Source organism: Callospermophilus lateralis, chromosome 9 (assembly GCF_048772815.1).
Source record: "Callospermophilus lateralis isolate mCalLat2 chromosome 9, mCalLat2.hap1, whole genome shotgun sequence".
In the NCBI taxonomy this organism is placed as follows: Eukaryota; Metazoa; Chordata; class Mammalia; order Rodentia; family Sciuridae; genus Callospermophilus; species Callospermophilus lateralis.
This window is the reverse complement of record NC_135313.1, coordinates 18,922,921-18,944,338: the sequence shown is the minus strand read 5'-3', so window position 1 is coordinate 18,944,338 and position 21,418 is coordinate 18,922,921. Positions and strand designations below refer to the sequence as shown.

The window sequence follows — 21,418 nt, the reverse complement described above, 5'->3', positions numbered from 1 at the left end:
CTCTGTAAGCAGGAGACCTCCCTGGCTCCTGCCCGTCCCTCTTTCCCACTGCACAACACCAGCCGAAGAAACAGGGGCAGGACTGCAGAGCCCCGGGGCTGGCACGGGCCAGAGGTGACTGAGCAGAGCAGAGGGAAGAGTCAGAGTGCACAGGACTGAGCTCATGGCCCGGGGAGCCCAAGCCTGGCTCTCCCATCTCCATTCCTCAGTGTCCCCACCTGCAAAATGGCCAGGACCCCGGTCTCCAAAGCCCTTCCAGCGCCACCTCCGGTGGCACTAAAACTTCCCAAGCTAAGGCCCCAGCTCTGCTCTGTTCATTCTTCCGAACCTTTGAACTTGTGCAGCACAAAGTTGTACCTGGGCTGTGGGGACAGCTCAGTGGAGCCCTGGCCCAGCACGACCTGGGTTCCGCCCCCAGTACTGCAAAAAAAGGCAAGGTTTACACGTCCCTGATGCCACTCTGTCGCTACCGGTGACAGATTCTGAAGGTCACAGGACATCAGAGCTGGAAAGGCCTCCACATTCACCTAAGGCAAGGATCACAGCAAGAGTCTTCAGGGGCCAGAGGGAAGTTAGCTTGAGGGGGCGGGCCCGGGGACTCTGGGGACCTGAACAGGACAGACTCCAGTTAAAGAAGATACTGTGCCCCTCAGCTCCGGACACAATGGCATGCGCCAACACGAGCCCTATTGTCAACTCTTTGGATCTGACATGAGAAGTCCCAAATCTATGATTTTTTTTTTTTTTTTTTTTTTACGAAAGACCAAAAAATGCAATTTTAAGGACTTGAACATTTTTTTCCCTTTCCGCCTCTTTGGAGGATACATTAAACATCCACCAGGACGTTTTGATATTGGGGCACCTCTCAGCCATCCTGCCTACTTGTTCAACAAGTCACAGAGCCATCAGAGTCTGGGCTCTGGTTTCCTTTCTTGACTCTCAGGTTCCAGCTTCCTCCTAAGCCCCCCCCCGCCTTCCCCCCCCCCCCCCCCAATAGTCATGGTAGGGTCCACGCAGGGCTCTCGGCTTCCTCCTGCAGACCTGCCGCAGGCCACTTTCACCCTGTGGCCACACCTACTGCGCCTCCCTACGGCCTGCAGGGTGCGCTGCACACTGGATTCCTCATTGCCACCCACCCAACTGCAGAGCCCAACACAAGAGTCACAGGAATCTGACACAGTGCCCTCAGCTCTTAGGTCCACCTTCCTTTCCCCCCTAGACTCTGCCACTTTGCCCCGACCCAGGAAAGAGCAACATTAATTAACTGTCATTTGTATCCTCTTTAAGCCTCCTACCAACCCTCATTTTACAAGTGCAAAGGCACAGAGAGTTTTAGCAACTTGCTGGAGTCACACAGCTAGGATATGTGCCAATGGAACCCAGAGTATTTAATTCCACCTCTCCCAGGGATGGAGAATTCTCTCCCTGCTCCAGGAGCAATACAGTCATCACACAGGAACAAGAGGTTATGTACCCATGGGATGTTGCTGTGTTAACTGTCCTCTTCACTCCTTCGCAAAGGGCTGGCCCTGGGGCTCCAAGAAGGGGGTCAGCTGAGCTCAGGTCTGGCTCAGTGGAGGCCAGGAGCAGGGACACATAGAGGGAGGCCAAGGACAGTGCTACTATTACAGGGGCCAAGATGACTGGCTGCTCTCCAGGGGCTCCAGAAAAACCAAAACGATATTTAGATGCAGACAGGGTCTGGCCCCCACTGCTCCTGGGGCTCCCCTTCCAGTTAAAACATGCTGCCTCCCCACACCCCATCCACACTCAGCCTCTGAGGTCTGGGGAGCTCAGACCCCTGCCACAGCCTCCACAGACCACTAACTAGATGTTCATTGACAAAGGTACAGCCAAGGCGTGAATGGGGACTCCGTCCTGTCTGTGCCCACTTAGTGAACCCTGGCACACTGGCCTGGAGCACCAGGCACTTGATCCCAGTGCCCACCAGGACTCCACACGGCCAGAGGAGGTCCTGCCCCAGCTCCCACATCCACCATCCCTCTGAGACGGAGATTACTCCCTTACACTCCAGAAATCTATGAGTGCTCTCTGGGAGGACAGACAGAGTTCCAAGGACATGGACAGGTCCTGTTCAAGCCTCAGTTTCCCCAGCTGACACAGGAAGAAGCATAGTCACAGCAATTTCTCCCCTCCCCCACGTCTTCTCCACCAGCACTCTGAGTGGAGTGGGCGTCTGGACCCAACCTCAATCATTTTTAATAAGATCCTACCCAGAGCTCAGTTCCGTGATCTTGATCTCTTCCTCAGCTCTAATTTCCTGCCTGACTCAGGCCCCTCAAAGGCTGGAGGAGGCAGCTTGCGGCCCCTCATGCCAGCTCCCAGCTCCAGTCCTGGCCCCCTAGGAGTTGGAGAGATGGGCAAGGTGGCTCGCTCATCCTCTATCCCTGCAACTGAGGAGGGGGGAATTGCTAAGCAGCCCAGGGTCCACTGACCTGGTCCCGGCTGGCCATTGCCCACTGCAGATTGCTTTTTCCCAAATCTGAAACTCCAGTCTTCGCAGCATCTGAACTCAGAGCCCATTGAAATGTGGATGGGCTCCAGCCCTGCGCTCCTCAGCTGCAGCGCCTGCCTCCCAGCCAATCCCTGGGGACAATGCATTGTGCTGGAAGATTTCAAAGCATACCTTGGATAACTGGAGCAGAAGCCTGCTGGCACCTTTCCCCACTGCGGAATGCCAGAGAGGGAAACTGAGGCTCAGAGGAGGCACTTCGAGAAAGAGCTAGAACTTCAGGTTCCCTAGGAGTAGGAGAATCTTTCCAATCATTTGGATGGGAAGAATGGATACTGGGAGGAATTTCTCCATCCCTAACCTGCCTAAGGGTCTACAAGAGGGAGGTCCATGCTGAAAAGGGGGATAATAATAATGAATATAGCTCTGACTTTTATTGAATGCCTACTATAGAGTAGGCACATTTTAAACACTTTAAATGAATTATCTCATTGAATACTCGCCATACCCCAATGACATTGATATTTTTATTGTCCCCATTTTACAGATGAGAAAACTAAGATACAGGCAGATTATGCAACTTTCTGGAGTCCACAGTTAATAACTGGGAGGGCCAGAATTCAGAGCCAGGCAGAATGCCTCCACATCTGGTGCCCTTCACCAGAATAGGGTACTGCCCCCCATCTGGAACCCAAGGGAGTGAAGAGATAGGTCTAAAATCCAGGGACCTCCCTCTCTGGAATCCTAGTTCTGGAGACTGCTGTGGGCTCTTAATCATGCTCTTGGGGTCCCCCTGACTCTCCAGGGGAGAATTTAAGATTATGGGCAGGGTTTTCTGTGGCTATGTCCCCACTTCCACCTGCTGGCCAACATTCCCCACCCCCCACCCCCTGAAGGCACTGTCAGGGATCTCTCTAGAAGGATCCCAGCAGGTCCATTCAACCAGAACCCCACCTACAGCAGGCAGGTCCTGCCGGACCTCTCTGCCCAATAACCTCGCTGAACCTCCCTCCCTGGGGCCTGGCCATCTCTCTGTCCAGTTCCCTGTTCCCTCCATTCTCCTGAAGAGATGGGAAGTCCCTCCTGAAGCAGCTCACTTTTGCTCCAGGCCTTAAGTCTGGGGATAGAGATGGGTGCATTTCCAGAATACACCTCCTCTTCCCACAGAATTTTGAGATGGTTTAAAACCCCCAGAAACCTTCCTTTATATCCAAATCTCCCCACCTTCCCAAGACTGTGGTGCTCAGACTTCAAACTCGAATCCAAGATGCTGAGGGCTGTGCGCTGGGGAAGAGGGACAGCCACTGACGGCTCTGGCTCTGGGCAGCAGGGGCAGGGACTCCCCAGGAGTCCCCAAACTCTTATGAGAGCGCAGTCGATAGTGTGTCCCTGAGAATGGGAGGGTGATCAATCAAATCCTTTACCTAGGAGCCTGGGATGGAGGGGCGGGGGGCTGAGGGTTGGAAGGCCAGGTGAGGCAGGCGTTTACCTGGCTGCGGAAGCAGAAGCGCAGGGGCAGGAGGCATGAGAAGAAGTACTGGCCCCATCGGACCACGCAGGAGAAGCACCAGCTCAGTCGAGTCATGCTGCCCCCGAGAGTGTGCCTGGGGCTCACGGGTCAGTAGAGAGGGTCCAGCTGCGCCTGGGCGCCAAGAGGAGGATGCAGGAGAGGAAGGCGAACGCCCTGCTCCTGGGGTCTTCCGGATCCTCGGCCCCGGAGGAGCAGCCCGAGCGTCCTGCACCCTCTAACGGGAGAAGCAGGGCGGCAATCCCGCGGCGCGGTCCTGACCTGGCTCCATCTTCGCGTAGTGCTCCACTGGGGACACGGGCGGAGGCAGGGCGCTTCCACCCTTGGGGACTTTCTCCGGCGGTTCCCCTTCGGTTCCCCTCCGTGGCGGCGTGCCAGCCTCCAGCCTCTGCCTGCCTGCTTCCCCGGCCGGCTGGAGGGAGAGGCGCAGCACCCCGGGAACTTCTGAGCGCGGGGAGCGCGCGGGAGAGGCAGTGGGGACCCGGCAGAGGTGGTGTCAGTCTCCTGGCGTCTGCTTGCGGGAAGGAGCGGCAGCCGTGGGAGCCCGGGTGGCGGTGGCAGCATGGTGCTCCACGCTGCAGTGTGTGTGTGTGTGTGTGTGTGTGTGTGTGTGGATTCCCTCCAGATCTCACTCCAATTCCCATATTGCTCCCCAGAGCATAATGTGATTAACTTAAACGGAGGCCTCCGGCTTCCACCACCAAGGCAGAAACCTCCTTAAGCTGGGAATGCTCATGGGGACGCTGCGCACAACCTGGACCAGCTATCGCGTCTTACTGCCCACTCTGATGCTGGCCACACCCGGCTCCGGGTGGGGATCGCTCTCCAGCAACTCGGGGAGTGGGCGCTCAGAGGACTCACAGCTCCCCAACAGGTTGCTAGGCAGGAGAGCCGATGCGCAGCCTCAGGCTAAGGCTGCACCTCCCCTCCCTGCTCCGGGCACCTCTTCCCATTTCTCTCTGCCAGGCCCCTAGGCCACCGGTCACCAGAGCCTTCCCTGCCTCTGCGACGCTCAGGTGAACCGTGGATGGGGTCCTCCTTTCAGGAATGTTGTTGGGGTCACCATATTGAGATACTGGAACTAGAGGAGGGGAAGAAAAAGGGGGAGACAGAAGTGCCCGTGGGCCCACCCAACAAGGGGTGCATCTGGAGAGAGGTGAACAATGGAGAGAGGTGAACAATCAGAGACAAAGGGACAGAGCCAGGCAGAGACCCGCGAGAAGACCAGGGAGGCTGGGAGGGGAGCTTTACCCCCAGTTCTGTGGCTGCCGAGAAGCTGGCAGGCAGGGAGCCAAGCCCAGAGAGAAAAGGGGCGGAGGAGCTGCACGGGCCTCTTCCGCAGCAACAAGGCCGCTGGGCGCCAGCCAGACCCCTGCCAACCATTCCCGCCTGCGCTTCCCGGGCACCATCTCGGGCTGGCTTTCCCTGCAGGCTGCCTCCCCGCCCCCTTCCCTCCCTGCTCCAACCAGAGCCTCTTTCTCAACAGGTAGGCTGAGGGCCTGGGGGTTTCTTGCTAGCTCAACCCTGCTTCCAGTCTCTCCTCCGCAGCAGCAGACCCCTGGGGCCCTGCTCCAGGTGGGCTTCTGCTGCCCACCCAACAAGGCAACAGGTCCAGCATTTGCAGGGACACTGGGCAGGGACACAGAGGCAGGCCACAGGGAGGAGGAGGTTGCTGCTGGTGTGCAGACAGAGATGGGGGAAAGTCAGACATTAGGGCGCCTCACCTCCTAAAACTCCCGCAAGCAAGGGGACCACCATCACCCCCACCACCACAGGAGCCCTGGATGAAAGCTGGAGGGGACTTCAGGGAGGTCAGTGGAGAGAGAGAGGTGGCGTGACCCTCACTAAAGCTAGCCCGTCCCTAGCAGCCTGCCTTTGTCCACACACACCATTGCCAGCAAAGGGTCTGGCTCTGCCCAACCCTACTCCAGGCCTGAGGGGGGCCTTAACTCCCCAAAGCCGCTACCACCCCTTGGGACAGAGAAAACAGATGAGGCCTAAGAAACAAGAAAATGGGGTTTGAGCCACAGTGGAAAGAACTTTCATGGAAAGGAATCCCTTGGATTTTTACGACAAGAGGAAATTTTTCAGATAAGATTGGCCGCACCCACCCCTGCCACCAGCCTGAGGGAGAGAGAGGCAAGATGACTCTTTGCCCCAAACACTTCCACCCTAGGGAATGTACCCAGGAGTGCTCTGTCACCAAGCTCTATCCACAGCCCTTTCTTTTTTTGAGACAGGGTCTCATTAAGTTGCTGAGGCTGGCCTCAAACTTGCAATCCTCCTACCTCAGTCTCCCGAGTTGCAGAGATTTCAGGCATGCACCACTGTGCCAGGCTGTCAGAGGGTTCTTAAAGTCTTCTCAGCACTTAGGTTGGCAAAGACACTCTATAAACATAGAAGGCAGAAGGGAGGGTCGAAAGGAAAGGGATTCAGCCCTTCTCAACATGAAGGTCCTACAGGAAGGGCTCTTCCCATCCAGAAGTTTCTTAAGCCAGTGACCCTCTGGAAAGAGGGAAGAGTCTAAGGCTGACTTGAATTCAGACCTGTTACTGCCCAGCCTTTCCCTCACAGCCTCTGGCCCCATCATCCCAGGGGTTTCAAGCCATGAAGGTCAACGCAATCCTGCCCCATGACCTCGATTCTGTTTCACCTCCAGGAGAGGTCAGAATCCTGAGATAAAACCTGCAGAACCTCCCCACCCCCCAAAGCCCTTCAAGAACCTCCCGGCAAGCCCTAGTGAGGATTTTCTTCCTCTTTCACTCAAGTTCATGGGGTGGGAGTAAGGGACTTCCAGCTCCAAAAGGTCTTCCCAGTCTTCATCTCTTTCTCCCTCAAAGCCTTCAGAGCACCAGAGACTGCATCCAGCTGTGGCAGGTGCTGGGTACATCTTCCCTCCCTCCTGTCTCTCCCTCAGGCCTCTGATCCTCAAGGACAGAGATGAAAGGCTCCCATAACTGACCAGATCCAGGACGCAGCCCCAGGCACCATGAATTGGAGGTGTGTGTGGCGTGAGGGAGGGATCAGGCCATCCTGGGTAGGACCCTGTCTGCCAGAGGCCGCAGGTTGGACCCACAGACAGACCTTTCTGTAGCTCCCTGTGTGGGCCATAGAGCTCTTCCCCAGTTTGAAGAACTGGTCACCAAGCAGAGGAGGACCTCAGGGTTAACTGGTCCTCGAGGAATTCTGTCCCCTGCCCTTTCAACATGGCCTTCTCCAGGATCCACTCCCACCGGCCTCCCAGCCCTGCCACCCCGGCTCTTCCTTCCTCCCCTTCTCTCCTCAGACTGAGCCGTGCCGGGCCCACAGGGCTGTGCGGGGTCTGGCCGGGGCTTGCAGGAGAAGGCATGTTTCCCACCCTCCTTGTGTTCACATGCCTGAGACCTGGACTCTGAGTGCAGGCCGGGGGCAGGTCCCAGCCCACAGCTGAGGGGATGGAGGCCCTATTTTCAGGGAGGGGTTCTCTGGCCCTTCTTCCCACGTTTCCCAAGGCTCAGGAAAGATAAGCCAAGAAAGAACGGGCACCTCCCAGAGGCAGCCGGCACAGGTGTTGGGAAAACAAGAGAGCAGGTGATGGCCCCCGGGCCCCCGGGGACAGCCCCCCGGAGGAGGGCCCACAAGCCCAGGTAAGCACAGAGCGTCCTCTGTCCCAAGCCATCATGGCCATAGTGCCCCTGACTGGTTTTGTCTGGAGGGGGACAAAGGCAGCTCCTGTTAAGAGAAAATCACTTGGGCATCTGATCGGAGGCTCCGGGTCTCACTTTCACACCCAGAGAGAGATGTGCACACACAGCTCCCCTGGGACCACCCGTCCGTCCTTCTCCCTTAGAGGGGACAGCTCTGGCAGGCCCCTCCTCCTGCCCCCATCCGCCATGTGCTCAGAACCAGAGAGGGAGAGTTTCCCTACCCTCTACCTCAGGGGTCCCCATCTCCTTTGGGTTTAGCCTCCCAGGCTGGACTTCCAAACCTCTCAGCCCAGCACCAGGATGGGTCTCGCCAGCTCCACCCACGGGTGAACCGCCAACCAGACGGAAGTCCACCTCCAGCCCCTGGTCCTCTCTCCACACAACAGAACGAGGGTTCCTGCTGAGCTGGGACTTCAATGGCAAGGGGTCTCAGGGAATGTTCTGCCCACCCCATGAAAGTCCTTGGACTCCCTGCATCCCTGTCTGGGTGACACCAGAATGTCCTTCATATCACTTAGCGCTGTCCCTGTCATGGATGTATCTGATCACTTCTTCACCATCTCTTCTCCGCCACCAGAACGCCAGTCCAGAGGACTTGCCTTAACACTGAGCAGGTGGCCGGTGTGTGGGCAATAAACATGGGAAAGAAGGGATGGAGGGAGAGGGGCTTTCCCGTTTCCAATCCACTGGCTCACCAGCCGCGGGGATTGTCATGTTCAGGATTCTTGCAGCTACGGCAGCCAAAAGGACGAGGTCTTCATGCACTCCACTCCACTCATCCCTGAGCAGGGACCTCCTGCGTCCCTGTTCTGAAACAGCTCCCGGATATCCAGTGCTGATTCCAGTTAAACTTGAAAAAGATCTGATCCTTCCCCAGCCCCTAATTTACAAGAGGACGTTGAATTCCGGGTGCGGTGGCGCACACCTGTAATCCCAGCAGCTCGGGAGGCTAAGGCAGGAGGATCACGAGTTCAAAGGCAGCTTTAACAACTTAGCGAGGCCCTAAGTGACTCAGCGAGACCCTGTCTCTAAATAAAACACAAAAAAAGGGCTGGAGATGTGGCTCAGTGGTTAAGTGCTCCCGAGTTCAATCCAAAAGAGAGAAAGAAAGAAGAGAGAGAGAGAGAGAGAAAGAAAACGCTGAAGCCCTGAGAGGGAAAGTGACTTGCCAGGGGTCACACAGCTACAAGGCTCAATGCAAGAACTAGATAGGACCTCCGTTTCTGGTTCATTGACTTTTTACAGGACAACATTGCAGCTAGAGAGCAGAGAGGAGTGTGGGGGGAGGCCATGTCTTCTTCTAGAGGCACCCCAAAGAGTTAAGCCCACAGGTCCTCTCTCCCTTCACCACCACTAACTCAGGTCTGTGATCTCTGACAGACAGGAAGTTCCTCTTGATATCTAACCTCCATCCCTCCCTCTCAGATTCCAGACCATTTCCTCTTCGTCGGCCTTGTCTGGGGAAGGAGAATAGCATGGTCACTCTCTTCTGCACAATAAATGCCTTCAGACACTGGCGGCTCATTATTCAAGGCCCCATCCCCCCACCCCCACTCCTCTCTATTCTCCAGGCTGAGAATCCCCGGTCCTCTGGGCCCCTTTCCAAATGACTTCCATCACCACCCAGCAGCTGACATGATAAACGGTGGGTGGGGGAGGAGTGGGGCAAAGACTGGCCTGATGGTGGGTATCGATCCACTGGGGAACCCAAGGCCAGGCCTCCCTCACTGGGCAGCTGGAGGTGGGGAAGAAAGGCAGGACCCTGAGGTCATCCCGCTACCCCTGGGTTGACCATCGCAGGGCCCAGCATGGAGACTACTGCAGACCTGGGAGCTGGGCTGCTGGGTCTGAGCCCAGGACCCTAAATGAGATTAAAGCAGGGACTGTCTAATTGATTCGGATGGAACTGGGAGAGAGAGTGAGATGAATGGAGGGTGCGGAGAGAGAGGAAGGAGGACGGGGAAGGGGACCTGGAGGGCTGGCCTGGGAAGTCCCACTGCACAAGCTAATACAATCACCACGCCCGGCTCGCCACCCCCTCCCGGGAAGCCAGCCCACTGGCTGGTCTGACCGAGAACTGGACACACTGGACGGAGGGTGGTTGGGTGTGGGAGGCACCAGGGAGGGAAGCTGGCTTTAAGCTCCCCGTCCTCGGAGCCCAGATGACACAAAGGCAGAGACAGCAGCAGAGACTCCAGGAGGGACAGACAGGCGCAGGGAGGCAGAGCAGGCAGATAACCAGGTCCCCACCCACTTCCAGTCCAGCCACTGCCTCCCCTCCCCCGTCCTCCACGCTGAGACCTCCTCCCTCCCAGCTCACTGCCACCCTGTCCCCTTCCCCTGGGTCACTCACTGGGCTCTTTCCCTGGCCCATGTCCAGCCCTGCGTTTCTGCAGTGTGAGGAGGGGGTCCTGGAATAGGACCCAAGCACAGGGCCACTCCCTGCTCAGCCCAGGGCCCTCAGCCTGTGCCCTACAGATGTTCGAAGAAGGAAGGAGGCTGGGAGGAGCCAGGTGGTTGAGACAGATCCCAGGTGGCTGCAAGACTGAGTTGGGGACCAGAGGAAAGAAAGAGCCCCCAAGTGAGACAGAGGGAGAGGAGGAGGCCGTGGGCTGCGACCCCGTAAATAAATGAACCGTGCGAGTGACAGGGAGACCAGACCAGCAAAGCAGAGGGCAGGAGAGAGCTGGAGGTGAAGCAGGTGGGCAGGTGGTGGACGCTCCTGCCCACCTGCCAAGGGCAGCCAGGGCAGTGAAGGCAGGGAACCCAGGCCTGGAATCAAACAGCCATGGCTTCAACCCCGGGCTCCAGAAACAGCAGGGCTGGGGGCTCCTGGGGACGCCCATCTCTGACCCAGAGGGAGCCTGAACTGAAACCCTCCAAGGTCCAGCTGCAGCTGCTGTGGTCAGGAGCCAGACACCCAGGGCCAGGGATCTTATGGCCCTTGCCCCTGCCTAGGAGGCTACCGTGGGGTCAGGCCCAGAGCGAGTTCCTGGGGGACTTCAAGCCTACCCAGATGTGAGTCCTCACCACTCCACAGAAGCAGGAGAGATGACACCTCAGTGCCCTGGATGGACTCTGTCCATCCTCCCCAACCTTGAATCAAAGCTGCAGGCTGAGGCTCCCCTGGGGCCAACAGACTTCCATTTTCTTCCCGGGCTTGAATGGTATAATTCGACTTCCTCCTCTTCCCACCCCAAAGGTCCCAGACCCTCGATGAAATCCCTTTGAATCCAGCTTCTGGTTCATTCCATTCCCCCTCTGTCTGGGAGCTGAAGGACAGAACAGGGCAAGCCCAGGCCCCGGCAGACGAGAGAAGTCTCTGAAGCAGTCTCCCTTGGACAGCCCAGCCCCACCTCGTCAGGGGCCTTCTGCTACTGTGGAGGGACAAGCTCAGGGCACAGTCCCTCTGGGAGCCCCAGTGTTCTCATCTGCAGGAGGGGCACCACTGTGTCTGCCTTTACCTCCCCAAGCTGTTGAGAACACCCCAGGAGAAAGCACAGGGGAGCATCGCCTCCAGTGTCCCTACTCTGACCTCCCAAAGACAAGGAGACAGGAACAAAGCCCGCAAAGAGGCCAGGTCCAAATCCCGGGTCTGGCACTTAGGTTCTGTGTGACCTTGGGAAGATCATTCCCCTGCTGTGAGCCCCTGTTTCCTCTTCTGTAAAATGGAGACGAGAATCCTAACTTCATGGGGTCATCATGCAGATTAAATTATTTGAAAATGCCTGTCACCGGTGTGATTCATCAAGGTGCCCTCGGGAGCTCCCGGACAAATATCTCAAGAGCCCAGGGCCAGGACAGGTGCCCTGGGCAAGTTCACCGCCAGCGCTTCCTGGGTCTGCCAGCTCACACTGCCCACGCACACCCACGGGACAGTGCTCTCTGACACAACCCTGGGCCAGAACCCCTGTCTGGAAAACACGTCCACTCCCACTGTCCATGGACATAGGGACCCAAGAAGAGGGGGAATGGAGAATGCTTCTCAAGCAGAGGAGAGAGAGGAAGAAGCCCGGCCTGATGCCCAGGGCTCCCCACAGGACGAACAAGAGGAAATGGGCCAGGACTGAGCACGAGTGTTCAATAAAAAAGCAGGTGACACTTCCAACGAGGCGCCGCACTCCCAGAGAGGCCCGTGTCCACCCTGCGTCCCACCTGCCCCTCTTCTAAACCCAGCTGAGGTGGTGCCTTCTGCTTTCCACTCCTCAGCTGAGTCTCAGCATCGCAGCCCCTCACACCTCCGGAGAAAACCAGGCAGGGCCTCCTCCCCAGGCCCGGATCTCCAACCTCATGGCCCACACCCTCCGTATGGATTCTCCTGCAGAAACCCAAACCTGTTCCTGTCATCCAGAGCCATCTCAGATCCCCTGGGGGACACCAAGGCCACTTCCCATCCAGGCAGCTGCTTCCATCCCTCAGAACTCTCCCCGACCAGGCCGGCACCTGGCCAGTCCCGTGTGACGGTCCAGCAGCCGACAGTGCCCTTCCTTTCCGACTCTGGGAGCAGGGGTGGAGCACACAGGCTGAGCCCTCTGACGGACAGGGAGGGGGATCAGAGGGACTCCCTGGCCATTGTGGACCTAGATGTCATTGCCGGCACACAACACTGTGAATGAGCTGATGGCCAGGGGGTTCTGTGCCTGGGTCATCTTGACCAGGAGGAGAGGACAGTTCAGGGGCCAACCTAAAGGTGAGGATCACCCCAACCCTCCTCCACAAGCCAGGGAGAAGGCCTCCTGGGGCCTTTCCCAGGTTGGGGTCCCTTTCTAGGTCCCCAGAAACCCTCACGCCTTTACCCCTCCCACTCCTTCTGCAGGGGCCTTGCCCCATGACCCCCAGAGAGGACACCCTGCCTCCTAAGGGGAGAGTCTCTCTGTGGATACAAAGAGCAAGAGAGTCCCACAGGCTCGCCCGTTTATCAACAGCAGGGAGTCAGGTCCGGTGGCTTTACAGTTCTTCCTAGACAGACTCCATAGCCTCTAGGTCATCCCATCTCTCTGGCTTCAAGCCCTGGCAGATGAGGAAGTACTTCCTAATGTCTGACCTCCTCCCTTCTGCAGTTTTCAAGCCCAATTTCCTCTCACTCACTATCCTATGAATGGCCTCAAGGTGGCCTCACGCTCACCTTAGACAACTGACCTGGGAAGAAGAGAGTGGGGGGAAACCCACATCTAGGTCCAGCGAGTGGAAACCAGAGGAGGAATCCTCTGCCGTCTTCCTGGCCTGGGCCCCACCCACTCTCACAGGGAGCAGGCCTGAGCCCAGCGAGGTGAAGGGGACACTGGGGCAGATGGGGCAGACATGTCTCCTTTCAAAACCCCACAAAAACAGTCGTCCTGGGCTTGCTGTTGTTGTTTGTTTTCCTCTCACTAAAGCACAGGGAATTCTTTGCCTGGAGGGAAAGAAAGGACATCACACTGGAGCAGATGGGGGTGGGGCAGGTCCAGCCCTGCAGCTGCAGAACTGGGAGTCGCTTCCATCCAGCAGGGAGAGAGCCCCGGGCCACGCTCGCTCACGCATGCTCACACACACACACCAGGCTCCAGGCCTCCCTTGGATTCCTCAAGGCCAGGGCAGAGTCCCCACCCCACAGGGGCCCCAGAGCCCTATTGCCACCTCCCAGCCCAGTCCCTGGAATCACTTGTTAGATAGTTTGATGATCACCCCGACAACCTTGTCAAAATTCTGGGGTCTGGAGAGTGATGGGCGAGTGGGAGCCCCAAGCCCAGGGACGCAGAACCTTGATCTGCTGGGGACAGCCAAGAAGCAGCCAATTCACAGCACAGTCCCCAAGGGCTCAGGACCGGCCACGGCTACCTGCGGGCAGCGGGTGAATGGGAACCTGAATCAGGAGGAGGCAGAACTCTGGAGAAGCAACAGGGGTCCAGGTCCCTCCCTGACCCGAAGGAGGCAGGAGGCAATGTCCTGGAAGGAACAAGCAACGCTGGCCCGGCCATCAGGCACAGCTGGGGAACGTGGCCACTGAAAGGAAAGTGTCTGCCCGCTGAGGGTGAGTGGCAGCCAGGCCTGATCCTGTCCTGGTGGAAAAGTAGGGACTCTGGGTGTCCAACAAACCCAAGAGGAGAGACCCACAGATACTGACCAGAGCCAGCCCCACAAAGCGGCCCAGCCCGACAGCCAATGGCAATCAATCACCCTTTGCCACTCTAGTTTAGATACTGAGCAGGGGAGCCCAGGCCCCCTCCCAAATCTGAGGAGCAATAGAGTGAGAGCGACTGTGCAAGGAGAGAGAAACAGAATGGGGACATAAAGACAGTGTCACCATGAACCAAGAATGGAGGCTGGTGAGGGAGGACATTCAGATGACCGTGCTGTCTGGATAACGTTCAGGCCCCTGAGGCCCCCACAGAGCCCAACTGAGCCTGGGCTCCCTCTGCACCTGCTCTGCCCTCCTCGCCACCTGGTAGGTGGCAAGGCTGTCTTCTCCGTCTCTCAAGCCCAAGGACTCCTGAGTGAGAGACTCGTAACAATCTAGAGACCAGCAAGGGAATGGAGGCTGGAACTCAGGGAGGGTGGGCAGAGGCCAGGAAAAAGAGAGGGGAGGCCAAGGGGCGGAGCTTAAAAGGCTGCTGCCAGGTGAGACTCCTCCGCATGGTACCTCTGGCCTGTGGCCCACCAGCCAGCATAGGCTGTCCAGCAACGGAGGACAAGAGGAGAGGGGAGAGGATGTCCCTTTGTCCCCCTGCACCTCCAGGTGGGGAAGCTACCGTTTCCAGAGGCGGCGCCACTGCCCAGAGCCTATGGTGCTCCCCTCTCCCTCCTGCTGCAGCCAGCGCCACCACTGTGACCTCTGGCACAGTGCCTGTGGTGTCACCAGCTGCACTTAGGTTCAGGCCCCCACACTTACCATCGAGGAGTCCTGCGCTTCACCTGCCTCTCTCTGCCCACGTGTGCCCCGCCAGCACCAGGAGGTCCCTCCCAGGAGTCACTGGGGCCCTCCAGACTCCCCACTGCAGCGGGGAAATGGGGAGCACCCAGGGCTCCTGCAGAACGCGCCCTGGGGAAACCATGAGGGCTCTCGGGGTGGCCCTGCCTCTGCCCAGACGCCCTGAGCACACCAACACGAGTCTATTTTTAGCCAGCCGGCAGCCAGCCACCCAGGGCCACTCTCCACTGCGGGGTCATCAGGCCGGGCAGGGTAAAGGGGAGCATGGCCAAGGCTGAGGCTCTGAGGAGACAGCACCCCCAGGGGAGCCCTGCAGAGTGGGCGAAGGGTGGGGGGAATGAGGCCCAGGACAGGGGGGCAGAGGGCAGAGGGCCTCCCCGGGACTGGTAGCTAGGGGCAGAGACAGGGCCTGGCCCATCGCTCTCAGCGCCAAGGAAGGCAGATGCCAGGGTGAAAACGAGGGACAGAGAAGGGGTAGGGGAAGGAGAAGTGAGGACATACAGAGAAAGGGACAGGAGGTGGAATGACAGAGAGAGGGACAGCTGGGACACAACACACACACACTCACACACAGGGCCTCCCGGGAAGAGGGGACAATGGAAAGGGGAGAGGGGTGTCCCTTTGTCCCCCTGCCTGGCCTTGGGAGCTCAAATCCACACAAAGAGCTTCACAAAGGGCCTCTGGCTCCCAGAGGGGGAGATAAATGGGGGTAGGAGGGGGAGGGGCGAGGGGAGACCCCAGAGCTGGAAATGCCCCGTCACCGGTTCTGGGAAGCAAGATGGGGGCTGTTCTCACAGCCCAGAGGCATCTAAAGAGCTCAGAGGGCAGAGATGGGAGGGGAGTGGGCTGCAATAGGAATGGGGGATGGGACTCATGCGCTCAGGGGGGTGGGCAAGAAAGCCCGGCCAGGAGTCTCTTCCAGGAGGTGGGGACAGAGAAGTGCCAACACACTGGAGGCAACTAAGGGAGACGCAGCTGCGCAAAGGGGCCAGCAGCCTAGCTCCACCCATCCCCAGAGACGGTAGAGGTCACAGACGCCCCTTCCCTAGCTCTGGCAGGAAAAGGGGGCAGAGCCTTCAAGGTTCAAGGTCAGGGCCGGGTGTTCCAGGAGGACTGACACAAGTGGCCACAAAACCAGAGGAACCCCTTCCCACTAAGAGGTTCAGGCCCAGGGGCTGCCTGGCTTAACAGAACAGGTGACATGAGGCCAAGAATCCTGACCGCACTGGCAGTGGTGAGACCCGGCCACCCGTCCCTGGCCTCAGCCCCCCTGTCTGTGAACTAGGGTAGTAATGTCTGCCCAGGTCACTTTTCAGGGCTGTCCTGAGCAATACATGAGGATGTTTTAAAGCCATTTATTATCATTATCACTAAGTCAGAGACCCTAAACCCAGGGCTCTCCCCATTCCCATCCCCTGAGGGTCTCAGAGGTAAATCTGATGGCCAAGTCAGCAAGTGAAGGGGTCAACCAGATGACACAGAAGGCCCCCCCTTTTTTTCAGATTTATTTTTTAGTTTTAGGTGGATACAATATCTTTATTTTTTTATTTTTATGTGGTGCTGAGGATCGAACCAAGTGCCTCACAGGTGCTAAGCGAGCGCTCTACCACTTGAGCCACAACCCCAGCTCCCAGAAGGCCCCTTTCAGGGAGAAAAGAAAATTGTTTATGGAGCACCTACTACATGCTGGGAACTCTACATACCTTAGCCACCTCGATCTCCTCACTAACCCTGCAGGGTAGGTGTCACCATGCCCATTTTCCAGATGAGAAAACCGAGGCTGGCAGCTTAGCCACTGGTAGAGCTCACAATTGCCACCAATCAGCCAGACCTCCAGGCGCATGCTTTTTCCTCCCTCATCCTGTTGCCATGATTCTGTGAGCTCCTCTGCCCCACCCGTCACCTCCAGTGCCTGAACTCCAGAGAGAAGCTCCCGGGACAGCCTCCTCCTCCTCCCCCACCCCCAGCTGACCTCAGGACTCAGGCTCCCAGACTGCAGAGGGTGACAAAAGAAAGAAGGGACATGCCAAGCAGGGCAGAGTGCTGGTTACAGGAAGAGGGCCACCTACACCCTGCGTCCTGGAGCAGAGCGTGGACTGTACTGTGAAGCTGGCTCTTGACAGCAGCCCAGGGAGGGGGCTCTGACCTCCCACTTCACAGCAGAGGAGGCTGAGCCCCGGAGACACCAAGTGGTGTGCCAGGGACAGCTAGGAGGCAGGAAGAAAGGACACATTCGGCTGCCCCTCCCCTGGGCCGCAAAACCCCCTGTTGGAGCAGAATCCTGGGGAGGCAGTGTGGAGTCCCAGAGGGCCAAGAGGACCTCTCCGTGTCCCCCAGATGGCTGCCTCCAACGCGCCACGCCACTCCCTGCTGCCTGGCTGTGTCTCCATGAGGAGGCGAGGGAATAAATTAGCCCTGCTTAGCATATTGAGTGGCTGGGGTTCAAGAGGCCGTCTGGGTGCCTCACACATCTCAATGCAGTCTGCTGCCTGCTGCAGGGACAGGGTGCTGAGGAGGACAGTGCAGGGGGGGACAGTCTGGCCCAACTGGGCCTGGTCCGACCTCCCACAGATGGCCTCAGCTCAGTGCCCAGAAATATCCACTCCTGCTCCAACCTCATTCCCCTAATGGTGCTGCAGCTTGGCGGCTGCGCTGGGCACCCCTGCCCCACACTCGGGCCAGCCCAGGCCAGCCCCAGAGGACGGCCAAGGTCAATGTTGGGCGTCCCACTTTCCCCAGGATGGACTTTAGGGTGGGAGCCTCTGTCCAGGGGGATTCCTGAATTCCCCCACCTGGGACCCTCCCTGACCAGGGCACCTCGGCCTCAGTTTCCCCCTCAGCACTGAGACAGCCCACAAAGAAAGGAGAGGTGGCAGAGACCAGGCGGGCAGTGCTCTGCCCCCAGCAGAACGGAGCAGGACTACACCAGGGGACACAACGGGGTCAAAGAATAGTCATTTCCTGCCTCATCCTGTTGCCATGATTCTGTGAGCTCATCTGCCCACCCGTCATCCCCAGTGCCTGAACTCTGGAGAGGACCTCCCAGGACAGCCTCCTCCTCCCACCCCCACCCGCAGCTGACCTGGCCATCAGACGGGGCCAGCACGGGCCTGGAAGGCAACCAGACAGACTGACATCCTCACTCTAGATATTCGGGAACCCCCAGACCCTCCCAACCCCCCTCAGAGTCCGAGGCCTGTGTTTCCACAATGTCATGGGCGTGCGTCTGGTAGACCCCCTGCATCAGGGAGCAGGATGGGCAGGCCTGTGCTGCGAAGTCCACTGCTGTTTGCAGAGGTCACGCCACCCACCACGCTCCCAGTCCCACTGCCGGCAAAGTTCAAGGCCTCGCTGAGGCAGCGGCTCCTGGGACACTGGGCGCTTCTTTGCCAGCCACCTTTGCCCCACAGGTCCTCTGTCAGCCTTGCTGAGTGCCCTCAGCACGCAGGCAGCTGGCAGGCTTCCTCTCCCTGGCCCCTCCTTCCTCCAGGGTCAGATTCACACTGCAACCCAGGCTCTCCAGCCTCCTGGGCTCCTTCCTTTCCAGCAGGCATTTCCCCGGATACAGTCGTCACACATGCGACCCTATCTTATTCCTCGGAGCACTTGGACTAACACAGTCACTCAGCAGTAATAACAATGATGACTGATGACCGGTGACCAATGACCGGTGACCGCTGTTCTGCATTAGGTGCTACAATATGCCCCTTGCTGTTCTAGATGGTGTTAGGACAGTGGAGGAAGCTGAGGCAGAGAGAGGTTATTAATAGATGCATCAACACACAGCCCTTGAGTGGCAAAGCCAAAACTGACGTGAGTGCTCTCCTGACGCCCTCTGTGCGTAGAGTGCATGCCTGCTCAGGTGACCCTTCCACAGCAGAGGTGCCGCCCTTGCCTGCCTCCTGCTTCTGGGGACAAAGAAGAGGATGGAAAAGGGACTTGAGGTCCTGGAAAGTAGCAAGACAACACACAGGAGGAAACAGGGGCAGAGCACAAGAAAGACTGGCAGAGAGAAAGAAGGCAGAAGGGAGACCCGGAGGCCAGGAGGAGAGCTGGCTTTGTCCCAGAGAGTCCCAGTCCTGCAGAGTGCAGGGACACTGGGGTGGAGACCAAGGGAGAGAGGAGGCAGGAAAGGTGGCCTGGAACACCTTCCGCCAGCACTCCTTGTCAGCCCTCGCACCCTGCTGGGCTGTGGCCAGAGGGAGCCAGGGGGACTCCGCAGTCCTCTGCTGTGGCCCACGTCCTAGGCTCCACCCCTACTCGCCCCTCCACTCTGTATCTGCCACCCTGTGGGGGCAGGACCCACAGGCCTGGCGGGTACCTGGGTCCCAACAAAGCCAGGCCTGTCCTCTGCCCAACTTCCATGGGAGTGACACCTGGGCTGGGCAGCAGGTGAACAGAGCCAGGAGCCGGGGCAGAGAGCCAGCAGCACAGGGAGAGTGCCTGGCTAACTCCTAGCCTGCCGGCCTGAGTTCCTGGGGCTCTGGGTTGGGGCTGGGGGTGGTAGAGGTGAAGTCAAGGACAGGGAAGGACAGCCAAGCTCTGGCTAACGAGGAGGGACTTCAGGCAGACACAGCTCCCCCACCCTCTGTGGTACAGCCAAGCGAGAAAGAGCCATCGGCAGGTCTAGGGCCCATACCACCCCTCCTGCCTCCTCCACCCTGTGCTGGGATAGTTTAGAATAGAGCCCTCCACAGCCAGGGGGACCCACCTCTTTCCTGGCTTCTGACCCTGCGTCTCCCCTCTGCCCTGTACTGCAGCCACCCAACCTTCTGCTCCCTGAGTGCACCCCTTGCTTCGTGCCTCTGGGCCCAACTGAAACGGCCTTGCCTCCCTGTGTCAGTGAACGCACCTTCCAGGATCCTGTTCAAAATGTCACCTCCTCCATGCTGGCTTCCCAGCCTCCCCAGGCAGGACAGGTCGGTCCCAGTTCTAGAACCTGGTGACACCTCACATACACTTCCCTGGCACATGGGCACATTGTTGGCATGATGTTTGATAATCTGCACCCCCCCCCGGAGCCTCCCAGGGGAGGACCAGGGCTGACTCAGTGCCTGGGCTTGCACAAGTCCCCCCAAGTTCATGTGCTGGAAACTTGATCCCCGATGCAGCAGTGCTGGGAAGAGAAGCCCCCCTCCCTCTATTTCTCTCTCTCTCTTCCCTTTCTCTCTCTCATCTTCCCCCAAGTGATGAGGCAGGAAATTCCTCATGGATGTCAGGTCTCAGTCTTGCATTTCCCAGCTTCCAGAACTGTGAGAAATAAATTTCTGATCATTAAAAACTACCCAGTAGGGGCTGGGGTTGTAGCTCAGTGGTAGAGTGCATGCCTTGCATGTGTGAGGCATTGGGTTTGATCCTCAGCACCACATAAAAAATAATAATAATAAATAAAGGTATTGTGTCCTTCTACAACTAAAAAAAAAAAAAAAAACAAACTTTTTTTAAATTACCCAGTAATCCCAGCAACTCCAGAGGCGGAGGCATAAGGATCATAAATTTGAGGCCAGCCTGGGCAACTTAGTAAGGCCTCATCTCAAAATTAAAAAAAAAAAAAAGCGGGGGGGTGTATCTGGAGATGTAGCTCAGTGGTCGAGTACTCTGGGATCCATCTCCAGCTCCACCACCAAGAAACCCCACAATTCCCCGGTCTCAGGGGACCTGTCACAGCAGTACGACATAAACGAAGACACTCAGTAAACCATGTCTGCACATGCTGCGTGGCAGAGGGTGGGTGGGTAGGAGAGGGGGAAGGTTCAGGGTGAAGGAGGCTGTGCAGAAGAGAAGATGGCAAGCGGCTGGTGAGGGAGCTGGGTGGAGAGGAGGATGGGCGGAGGCCAGCAGACCAAGGAGACTGAAGAGGCTCCCCCGGGTGCAGAACCAACACGGCACACCTGGGCCCCAGGGCCACAGAGCACTGAGCCCTGAGGATGTCATCTGTGGACCCACCAGGCCATTCGTGACTCCTTTTGGTTCCGCTGTGGCAGAAGAAGTGGGACGAAATGGGATTTCCAGAAGTTCCTGAGAAGGGGAGCTGGCAGGAACTGAGTTTCTGGGAAAATGCAAGCACTTGCCCTGAGGAAAGAGATCCCACTCCAGCCTCCTTTTGACTGCCAGCCGCAGCTGGTCACCACGTCACATCTTCCTTCTCACTCTGTCCCACCCTGCACACATTCCCATTTGACCTCCAACCATGCCTGACCCCATTGGTCACATCCAAGCTCCCATCCCCACTCCTGCATCTCCTGATAGATGCCCAAGGAGCTCAGGCCTGGGTGGAGCCCCAAGATCAAAGGGGCTCCACCACTTCTCAGACAGAATAGCTGCACCCCGTGCAGCAGGCCACCCTGCTATTATCATTTCTACATGTGCTTGCCCTCCATTTGGGTTATTTATTCTTTTTTCCGGAATCTCCACCTGTGCTATCTCACCATCCACTCATCGGCCCAGACACACTCACTCAGTTGCTCACACCCACCTCTGGTCCTCTCGTACACAAGTGCATGTGAGCTCATGGGCGTGGGACCTTGGGCAACCTTTATAGAGCATCTATGTGTGCAAGTCCTTCTCTAAGTTTCTTGGATACCAAGTTCCCTAAAATTTGGTTATAGCCTGAAAACACCGGCTTATAGACTTTCTGGAGAGACAGACTTATGAATAGGTATCACCAGAAGCACCCCGTAGAGCACCCCATACTCTTCTACCCTTGGCCAAAAAAGAACACTTGAGCTGCGGCTCCTCCACCCCCTTCCTGGCTTGGGTTTAGAGGTCTAGATTCTTGCTCTAGGCTCTACAGCTACTCAGGCCAGGACAGGGAGGGACTGGCC

The 21,418-nt window shown here is 57.8% G+C and overlaps 1 protein-coding gene across 13 annotated transcripts in view; it reads right to left on the bottom strand.

Moving 5' to 3' along the window:
- Tns1 (tensin 1) overlaps positions 1-21,418 on the bottom strand; it is a 248,433-nt gene that overhangs the window by 182,426 nt on the left and 44,589 nt on the right. For 2 of the 13 annotated variants that reach the window (XM_076865449.2, XM_076865460.2), the window contains exons 2-3: positions 6,290-6,389; positions 3,963-5,082 (exon numbers count right to left, since the gene is read on the bottom strand). The exons of 8 other annotated variants lie outside the window; for them this stretch is intronic. In XM_076865449.2, coding sequence (XP_076721564.2) covers positions 3,963-4,058 — 96 coding nt within the window. In that variant the 5' untranslated portion in view covers positions 4,059-5,082; positions 6,290-6,389. Of the gene's footprint in view, positions 1-3,962; positions 5,120-6,289; positions 6,390-14,555; positions 14,747-21,418 lie in introns of those variants that run through there. 3 more of the 13 variants (XM_076865454.2, XM_076865457.2, XM_076865450.2) reach the window with 3 other exon arrangements.